Below are 10034 nucleotides of genomic sequence, written 5' to 3'. Positions count from 1 at the left end.
CAGTCATTCGGCTCAGTCAAGCTGGCCAGGGGAGAGGAGGCGCTCAGGATGTAAAAATGCTGAGAATCAGCTGTGCGGCACCGCCATCTTTCCCTCCACGCTGCAGTCGCCGATTTCAAGCCGCTGCCGTTCCGCTGCTCGGGAGATGACCACCGGGAGCCAACAGATGAAAACCAGATCTTGCCCGAATCCTGGAGTAAAGCTCCACCGGGGAGAATTGCAATAGGTGTAAAAGTACACCGGAGGCACTCAGGGTGTTCTATCTTTGGCACTGGCTTCTTTAGAGCGAGAAGCCAGGCAGCCATCCGAGTCCGCACATGCGCATGAACATACCTCCCAACGGCTGATAAGATCCCACAGAGTGGGCCTCCTTAGGATGCCGTCAGCCGGACAGTGTCGGCTGGCAGGCCCCTGGAGGAGGGCCTTCTCTGTGGCTGCTCCGACCCTGTGGAATCAGCTACCCCCAGAGGTCCGGACCTTGCCCACTCTCATGGCCTTCAGAAAAGCTGTTAAAACCTGGCTGTTCCAGCAGGTCTGGGGCTGCTGACCTTATTGTTAAGGTCCAGCCCCGATTAGAACGTACGCGTGTTGGGAATCTTTTAACTATTTTTATTTTGTTTTTCTTTTTTGTAAGCCGCCCGGAGTCCTCCGGGATTGGGCGGCCTATAAATCTAATAAATAAATAAATAAATAATATATAAAATAATAAATAAATCCTGGGATAAAATGCAGCTTTTTTAAAAAAACAGGTGCTAACTCAAGAAAACAAGTTTTTACCTTTAAATTTGAAGCACTGTGCAACCTGATTTACACTAGCACGATCATGCTGTAGTTATCAATAATTTCCAATTTTAATATATATGGTAAGTTGTAGATCTTTCCAACTGTCAACTAAATATATATATATATATATATATATATATATATATATATATATATATATATATATATATATATATATATATATATATATATATATATATATGATATATATATATATATATATATATGATATATATATATAATAACACTGTCCAGAGTTGCTTTGTTAGTGAGATGGATAAAAACAAAGTTGTTTTTCCTTTCTATTGCAACATTACTTACTAATCAGATTCAGGTATATGTATTTCTTCTGAATATTTAGACTGCACAAGAAGCTGCTTCTGATTGGACTTTCTTACACTGCTTACCCAGAAAGCCAGAAGAAGTTAACGATGAAGTATTTTATTCTCCAAAGTCACTAGTTTTTCAAGAGACTGAAAACAGGAAATGGACTATTATGGTATGGACATTGTAATCACTCAGGTGTGAGCAATTTTGTTCTCTAGGTGATAGAGCTTTACAGGTAGCCCTTACAACAATTCATTTAGTGATTGTTTGAACTTATAATGGCACTGAAAAAAATGACATGATCATTTTTCACACTTACAATCATGGCAGCATTCCCATGGTCATGTGATCAAAATGAGATGCTTGGCAACTGATTCATATTTATGACAGTTGCTATGTCCTGGGATCATATAATCACCTTTTGCAACTCTCTGACAAAGTCAATGGGGAATCGAGATTCACTTAACAACCATTTACTAAGCTAACTGCAGAGATTCACTTAACAATTGTGGCAAGAAAGGTCATAAAATGGGACAAAATTCACTTAACAAATATCTCATTTAGTAAAAGAAATTTTGGGAATTTTTGGAAGGCTTAGTCAACCTTGAGCCGGTGAGATTTGAACTGCCAAACTGCAGCTAGCAGTCAGCTGAAGTAGCCTGCAGTACTGCACTCTAACCACTGTGCCACCTAATTTTTAGCCTGGACTAAATCGTCTTCAGTTGCTTAATAGCAAAAATGGCACAAATGGGCTTTTCCAGTACTAGTTTCACTAATATGGGTGAGAGGGAGACGCAGGGCTGAGTATTAAAAATAAGAACAAGGCAAGGCAAGGTAGTTTTGATGGATGTATTCTTGTTATTATGAATTTGACACACTTGTTGATCAATTAATAATTGATTAAGTTTGAATGAATTACCTCCTACAAATTCATGATTGTCAACATGAAGGCAAGAACTGTGATTAGGGTTATTTAGCACCCCTAAGCTGAGGATAAGTTGGTAGCATCAATTACATGATCTGACAGAATATTTTTTTTAAAAAACCTATTTAAAATCTCCCAATGTATCTTTATAGGAGATCACTGATTTTTCCATTCTGAGCTCCCTCCCACCTCTTTTGTTATATGACCCAGAGTGGGTGTGTTATTATGGGGTTAATTTTAGTTTTCTCTGTATATTTGCTTCTAGATTCTTGTTCTCTGCTGCCAAACATACTTTTAAGATAAACAAATCAATCACCACAAAAGCAGGTGATGCTCATTAACTAACTAACTAACTAATTCTGCAGAGTTGGACAAATACCTTGCTGATAAGGCTATCATTGGCTACAGTGATGTTTATATGCTACCTGCAAGATTACAAGTGACAAACTTTTGAACTCCATTTGCCAGCAAACTGTAATAGGAAAAGCTTTTATTCCGTCTTATCTGTAACATTCCCATGGATATCTAATTAGCCTTTTGGGGTAATGGGATGCTGGACTAGTTGTAACTTAAGTCTTGTTCAACAATGTTTTTATGCATTGACTTACTAATATTGATATAAAAGGACACTGCATATATGTTCTACTTTATTATCATTTTACTGATACTTCCAATGCTGTCTGCAAACATTGAATTGGATTTTGGTACCAGTGAAAATTATGAGCTGAATTAGTCATGATCCATTCTATATCCAATTGATTTTATTGGTTATTAATTTAACAAACTAAATCCACACTATATATGTAATTGTAAAAAAAAATTCCTAGTGTAATTGTATTAATTCTGTCTTCTAGGCTGTCATGGTTTCCCTGCTGACAGACTATTCACCACAGATGCAAATGCCTAAATTTTGATTTTGAGGATTCTGCCAAGGAAAATATTATTTACAGTGAAATTGTTTGCTTTATAAAGGAACTTTTTCTTTGAAAAGCAAGATCAAATCAGTGATAATTATTTAACAATATATAAAAACATGTTATATTTTCACAGTGGATCTGCTCTTTTATTAAACATTGTAGCTGCACTTTTTTCTTTTGCCTACCTCTTCTGTGGTCTGTATTTTGATTACATTTCCAATATATTCAGTATTTCAGCAAATGGATCATTTCAAAATTCAAACAATGATTTCACATTGTAGAAGTAGAAGTGACCTCATAAACATGTCCTGGAGCCATTACTGTAAAAGTCACTGCAGTTTTCTCAAAAGCTTTGAACTTGGAGAGCATGACCAGATATGTCACTGTGCACTGGGGGGTGGGGGGTGGGGAATGAGAGAAAAAAAATTATATGCATTTCAGATACAATTGGAAAAAAACTAAGCTCTTTTGTCAACTCTGAAGTGATCCTGGCTGAAGCCATCTTTTGCTGCCTTACAGGTGAAACTTGAAAAATTAGAATATCGTGCAAAAGTTCATTTATTTCAGTAATGCAACTTAAAAGGTGAAACTAATATATGAGATAAGACACATTACATGCAAAGCAAGATAGTTCAAGCCGTGATTTGTCATAATTGTGATGATTATGGCGTACAGCTCATGAAAACCCCAAATCCACCATGTCAGAAAATTAGAATATTACATGCAATCAATAAAACAAGGATTGTACATAGAACAATATTGGACCTCTGAAAAGTATAAGCATGCATATGTACTCAGTACTTGGTTTGGGCCCTTTTTGCATTTGGTGCAAAAATGCAATTTGTAGGTATACAAATTGTTAAAAAAGTGAAATATCTAGGTATATATTTAACAGCGAAGTGTGCATCCATCAAAGAAGACAATTATATTAATTTGATTATTAAAACTAAGCAAGATTTAGAAAAGTGGAAAAATTTACAATTGTCCCTGATGGGTAGGATTACAGTCATAAAGATGAATGTACTATTGAAATTTATTTTCTTGTTTCAAAACATTCCCATTAAATTAGAAAAAGGCTTTTTTAAGAATCTGAACCAACTGGTTTCTAAATTTATATGGCACAGAAAAAGATCAAGAATAAAACTCAAAGCTATGCAAGACACTAAGGAAAATGGAGGATTTGGCATATCGGACTGAGAACTTTACTATACCGCAGCTATTCTTACATGGCTAAAAGAATGGATAATGTTAAGAAATAAAAGATTACTTAAATTGGAAGGTCATGACCTCCAAGCAGGATGGCATGCCTTCCTATGGTATGAAAAAGGATCAGCACATATGTATTTCCATAGACATTACTTTAGGCAGTCCTTGATATTAGTATGGAATAAAATTAAACATGACCACTATACTGAAATACCCATTTGGCTGTCCACGATGGAAGCATATATACACCCAAACTTAATTAACATGGAAAAAATTGTCACATACAAAGAGATATTGAATAAACGGGGGAACTAAAAACTAGACTAGAATTGGCATCACAAGGGGTACACCTAGAGTGGTGGTCTTACCTACAGATACAAACAAGGCTTTCACAGAATAGGAAAAAGGAAGGCATTGCCAAAGAATACACAATATTAGATAAGCTCCTGATAGAGACAGAAGATAGGTTGATTAAAGTGTTGTACAGATATCTGCTGGAATATAAACTTGAGAAAGAACATATTAAGGAAACTATGGTTACCTGGATGAAAATTTTTTGTTACTATGTTGAATTGGCTAAATGAGAAAGACTTTGGACACTCAATCAGAAATTAACAATGGCCGCGGCTTATAAGGAAAATTTGTACAAGATACAGATGGCATCTTCCACCAGCATGGCTCTCCAAAATGTTAAAAAAATTGGCCCAAGTTGTTGGAAGTGCAAAAAAAAAAAAAACCCACCAGGCTCCTTTTTCCATATGTGGTGGGCATGCAACGAGACAAAAATGTATTGGAGAATGATACAATTATGGCTGGAACAAATGGTGGGAGATCAAATTCTGTTCAAACCAGAAATTTTCCTCCTAGGCATAATACCAGAGGGGTATAAGAAAGATGTGCTTTATTTAGTTATCCATGTATTGACTGTGTCATGAGTAACCTATGCACAGTATTGGAAAAAAGAAAGTATCCCATCAGAGTTACACACAAGTAGAAAAATTTTGGCCTGTGCGGAAGCAGATAGGCTTACCTTAAAATTAAAAAATAAAGGGGAGTCGGAATATTATGAAGTTTGGAACAGATTTTATTATTGGTATAAGACAAGGTAACAAGATTGGAACAAATTGTAAATAATGTGATTGGATAGAAGGATGGATAATGTACTAAGTAATTGACAACTAATAGATGAGATTACATGATCATGGTGTCTCCCCTGCCAGGTAAGTATTACTCTGGTTTCTCTTCAGATCGTATGGATGAGATTACATGTATATACTGTGTTTGTATGGTCATAACGGCTTTGCTGCATTGCACTATTTTAAATGCAAAAACAATAAAAATATATTTTAAAAAAAACCTGGCCAGAGGGTTCATACAGCCAGCAAAATCAAGGGTGCTTGACAGTACCAGTGCTGTTCAAACAGAAAAAAGATGGCACTATGAGGCTATGCATGGATTTTAGAGGAATTAATGGTGTCTGCATTGAAAATATGTACTTCCCCCTGATGAAAGACATGGTGACCCACTTGGCAAAAGTGAAAATCTTCACTAAACTAGACCTGCGAGAGGCATATTACTGGGTGAGGATTAAGGAGGGGGATGACTGGTAAACAGCATTCAATTGCCAGTGGGAGACTTTCCAATTTAAAGCAATGCTATTCAGCCTTCGGGGGGGGGCTACTTTATTCACATAACTGATTAATGAGGTGCTGCATGAGCACCTGTACAAAGGGGTCCTCATATATTTAGATGATATTCACATCTTCAATGAAACCATGGAGGAGCACATCAAATTGGTGCGCCAGGTGCTCAAGAAACTCCTAGCGGCAAACCAGTATGCCAAACCATCCAAGTGCAAATTCCACAAGACCCAGCCTAGACTACCTAGGATATCAGGTGTCTAGTGAGGGGGTGGAAATGGACCCAAGAAAAGTCAAAGCCGTCCTAGACCAGCAACCTCCTCAAACCCATAAGCAACTCCAACACTTCCTGGGGTTTGCTAATTTCTATAGACAGTTCATTCCCATATTTGCTGAAATCGCTCTCCCAATCACTGAGCTACTCAAAACTGGAGGGGGGGGAGTGAAACCCTGCCCAAGTCAGCCCTTAAAATGGATCCTTGAGTGCTAGAAGGCTTTTGAGATGCTCTAAAAACTCTTTGCCAATTGTTATGCACCCAGGCCCAGAGCAACCTTTTATCATCCAAGTGGATGCCAGCAACGTGGCAGTGACTGCAGTTCTCCTGATGGGAATTTACAGCCATGTGCTTACACTCCCGAAAGCTAACAAAGACCAAACAAAGGTGGGCAGTATGGGAGAAGGAAGCATATGCAGTCTGCTGGGCTCTGCTGACATGGCACCACTTCCTTGAGAGAAGCCAAGTGCCTTTTGAAGTATGGACTGCCCACAAAAACCTGTAGGCACTTAGGACCCTGCAGAAACTTTTACCTAAAGAAGTTTGGTGGGTGCAGTACTTCAACTGATTCACTTTCACTCTCTTCCGGGGAAGAGACGACCTTGAGGCAGACATCATGAATGCAACAATACAACAGCAAGCACTAGGAAGTGGTCCATGTCATGATGTGATGGGAGAACAATACTTAAGATGTCATGTCAATTACCAATAAACTAATTGGGCAGACTTGCTATCTTATGCCGAGGTGGCATACAACAATGCAGTGCACAGTAGCACTGGGCTAATCCTCTTCAAAATCACCACCGGCATGGAGTTCGTCCCCATGCCTGAACCCCCAACAGAGCCACCCTCCTCCATGACCTTAACTGAGTGGATGGAGTCACTGAGAAAAGCATGGGAAAACACAAAACAAGCCCTTCAGGAAGCCAGAAAAACCCAAAAAGGGCAAGCTGATAAACATTGGTCTCCCCAAATGCCCTTCCAAATAGAGGACAAAGTTTACCCCTCCACCATATATTTAAGGTTAAAGCTACCCTGTAAAAAGCTAGGACCAAAATTTATAGGACATTTCCCTATTGTGAAGATTATTAACACTGTCACAGTGGAGTTGAAACTCCCCCACCTACTAGGGAAAGTCCATCCAGTTTTCCATAGCAGCTTGTTAAAGCTAGTAATAGGGTCTAAGCTGAGGCCAGTGGACGTGGTAGCCCCGAAATTGATCGTACTGCAGTGAGAGATGCATTATGAGATAAGAAGAATTCTAGACTCTACAGGGGGAGACTACAATACCTAGTGCAATGGAAGGGATACCAATTGTCTGAGGCCACCTGGATAAAAAGCTGGGATGTAAAAGCAGGAGGACTAATTAAGAAATTCCATAATAAATACTTTAAAAAACCAAAAGAACCTCCAGGGGAGGGGAGGGTGGTTGATGGAAGACTAATTTGCTTTCCATTTGAATTTTCCAGGAACTTCTATCAAGTTAAAGGGGGGAGGTCCAACTGTCAACACTGAAGCGAGCCTGGCTGAAGCCATCTTTTGCAGCCTTATAGTTGCCACAAACTCTGAAAGCGGGAAAGGAGGGGGAAGTAGATAGACTGGCTAACAGTCAAAACAAAAAGTTTTCTTTTGGGAACCAAGGTCATCCCAACAGGTGGTAGTTGAATGAGGGGAGGAGTGACCAAGCAGCCTGCCAGCTACTTTCATTAGAAAATGTGACCGGTGACATCTGGGGAGGAAATAGTTGCTCTTTTAATTAGGGGGGAAACCGTGGGAACTTTTAGCGTTGGTTTTCACTAGTTGTGCCGATATGATGTATCCAATAAACATGTTCTTTGAGAAATCTACTTGCCTCAGAGTTCTGCTTTTGGCAGATGCATTACTCGGAATGCTGATATCTTTCTTTTCATATACTATACTTTAATCTGATCCATAGGACCTACTTTTATGTTAGAATTCCCAGAAAAGAATAGAATTTGGATATAATTAATAACTGTTATGCTTGTTCCAGATAAGCTTGCCAAATTAAAAATTGTAATGTTCTCACCTATATCTCTCATGGTATTGTTTGGCGTATGTAGTTATCCTTCAGATTTTTCTCTTCTCCAAACATGCCAATTCGGGGGGGGGGGGGGTTATATCGTATGGTATAATTCATTTGATAATCCATATATACATACACACACACACACACACACACACACACATACGTACAAACACATTCATAACACTTAATATTGAACTGAATAACTTGACATCCCAGATTAAAATGACCTCTAAGATGTTTTTATGCAAATGACCAGCTGTCTGCAAGGAGTATAATTCCTTCAATTCACCTCTATCTTCTTCAGAGTTGAAGAAGCTTCTTGGATGAGAAGCGAAACATCTTCAAATAAAAAACAAGAAAGTCCAGTTGCCTCCCAAAAAAGCACCTTTGGGACAACCATGACCTGAATTACTGAGACTCTTTATAGATTTTAAGCTATACAATTTGGGATGAACACCCTTTGAATGGTGTGGGAGTAGGAATGGATTTCCAGAAGAAAAAATTGCAGTCTACAGGAACTAGGAACACTATTCAGGTGACCCTGAGGACACAGATAAACCTCCAAGTGGTTCAATGACCCTCTAAAAGGATGCAAATGACCAGCTGTCTGCATGAAGTATAAATCATTCCATTCCCTACTATCCTATCAGAGCTGAAGAAGCTTTTTGGATGAGAAGCTAAAGGATTGTTCTCTTTTCATGCATTTCATGTTTTCCCAAATGCTTAAAGTCACTAAGACCCAAATTTCCAAGAGAATGCAGATTGTTGCAGTGGAAATGCTGACTTTTTATGGCACATTATTTCACTTAACAGTATATCCTATGAGGCAGATTTTCTTGAGAGATTTAACTTTCTTGCAGTTTGCACAATATGTATGCAAAGTTTAACTTGATTTTGCCATATGTTGAAAAATAATGCATGAAGGAAGCCCAATTTGCTCATTTGAAAACCACGGAGCTACAGCATCTAATATGAACACGCTTTGATTATAAAAAGTGGTTTAACACTCAGTTAGCATTTTAGGGAATAATTCTCTTTGACTTGGTTTGAATCAGGGATTGCCTATTTTAGCTGAATGTCTATTCTAAAGCAAGATTATATCTTTTTTGACAAGTAATGTTAAAAACACAAGACATACGTGTAAGGGGAAGGGGGTCCCCAAACAAATGGAATTAACTTAGCAGGAAAATTATGATGGGATGAAATAAATGCCCTTTTTTCCTTTATATTTGTTTCTTGTTTTGGGAGATTACATGAGAAGATATAATAATCTTGCTGTAAAAAGAAATCCTACCAAATTTTAAAAAAATTAAAAAGGCTATCCAGAAGGAATTTTTAAAATGGGGAAAATGTTAATTTAGCTGAGTTCAATAAGATGTGAAGGCTAGCAACAAGTTTGCAAAAGTAGCAGATAGAGTGAGAGAATGGCAGTTGGACTTACCTGAACTGCATGTTTCGACGAAAAGTGTGGGAGGAGTAACTATTGGGTATTAACCTAATCTTGATTGCCTATTGGAGATTGAGGAAATCTTTGGAAGCCACACCTCCTGCTGGTCCGGTGGCTAGCCACTTTAACCGAACATCTGAACGGTATCTGAAAGGAAGCAAAAAGAAACAGCCAATACCAATTCTTCCTAGCTGTTGCTTGAACCTGGACGTGCTCAGGCGAAGGTCGCCATAACGGGCGGGAAGTGACTCCTCCCACACTTCTCATCGAAACATGCAGTTCAGGTAAGTCCAACTGCCAGTTTCCGAAGAGAAAGTGTGGGAGGAGTAACCATTGGGACATACCAAAGTTAGTTGTCCTGGGAGGGAATGGACGGGCCTGAGCCCCCTTGCGTGTCTAGGACGCCCTGAAGGACCCTCCTGCCGAAGGCAGCGTCCGCCGAGGCGTAGGCGTCCAATCTATAGTGT

At 38.8% G+C, this 10034-nt stretch overlaps 1 protein-coding gene across 2 annotated transcripts in view; it reads left to right on the top strand.

Moving 5' to 3' along the window:
• Positions 1 to 3001, top strand: part of OTC (ornithine transcarbamylase) — a 110030-nt gene extending 107029 nt beyond the window's left edge. For both annotated transcript variants that reach the window (XM_087721789.1, XM_087721790.1), the window contains exons 9-10: positions 1145 to 1282; positions 2890 to 3001. In XM_087721789.1, coding sequence (XP_087577915.1) covers positions 1145 to 1282; positions 2890 to 2949 — 198 coding nt within the window. In that variant the 3' untranslated portion in view covers positions 2950 to 3001. The remainder of the gene's footprint in view (positions 1 to 1144; positions 1283 to 2889) is intronic.
• Positions 3002 to 10034: the final 7033 nt, after the last annotated feature.

The sequence above is a fragment of the Thamnophis sirtalis genome, unplaced genomic scaffold, assembly GCF_051295495.1.
Source record: "Thamnophis sirtalis isolate CommonGarterSnake01/CBP01778 unplaced genomic scaffold, rThaSir2_p1.2 scaffold_8, whole genome shotgun sequence".
In the NCBI taxonomy this organism is placed as follows: Eukaryota; Metazoa; Chordata; class Lepidosauria; order Squamata; family Natricidae; genus Thamnophis; species Thamnophis sirtalis.
Note: the sequence above shows the minus strand (reverse complement) of the source record. Positions and strands in the feature narration are given on the sequence as shown.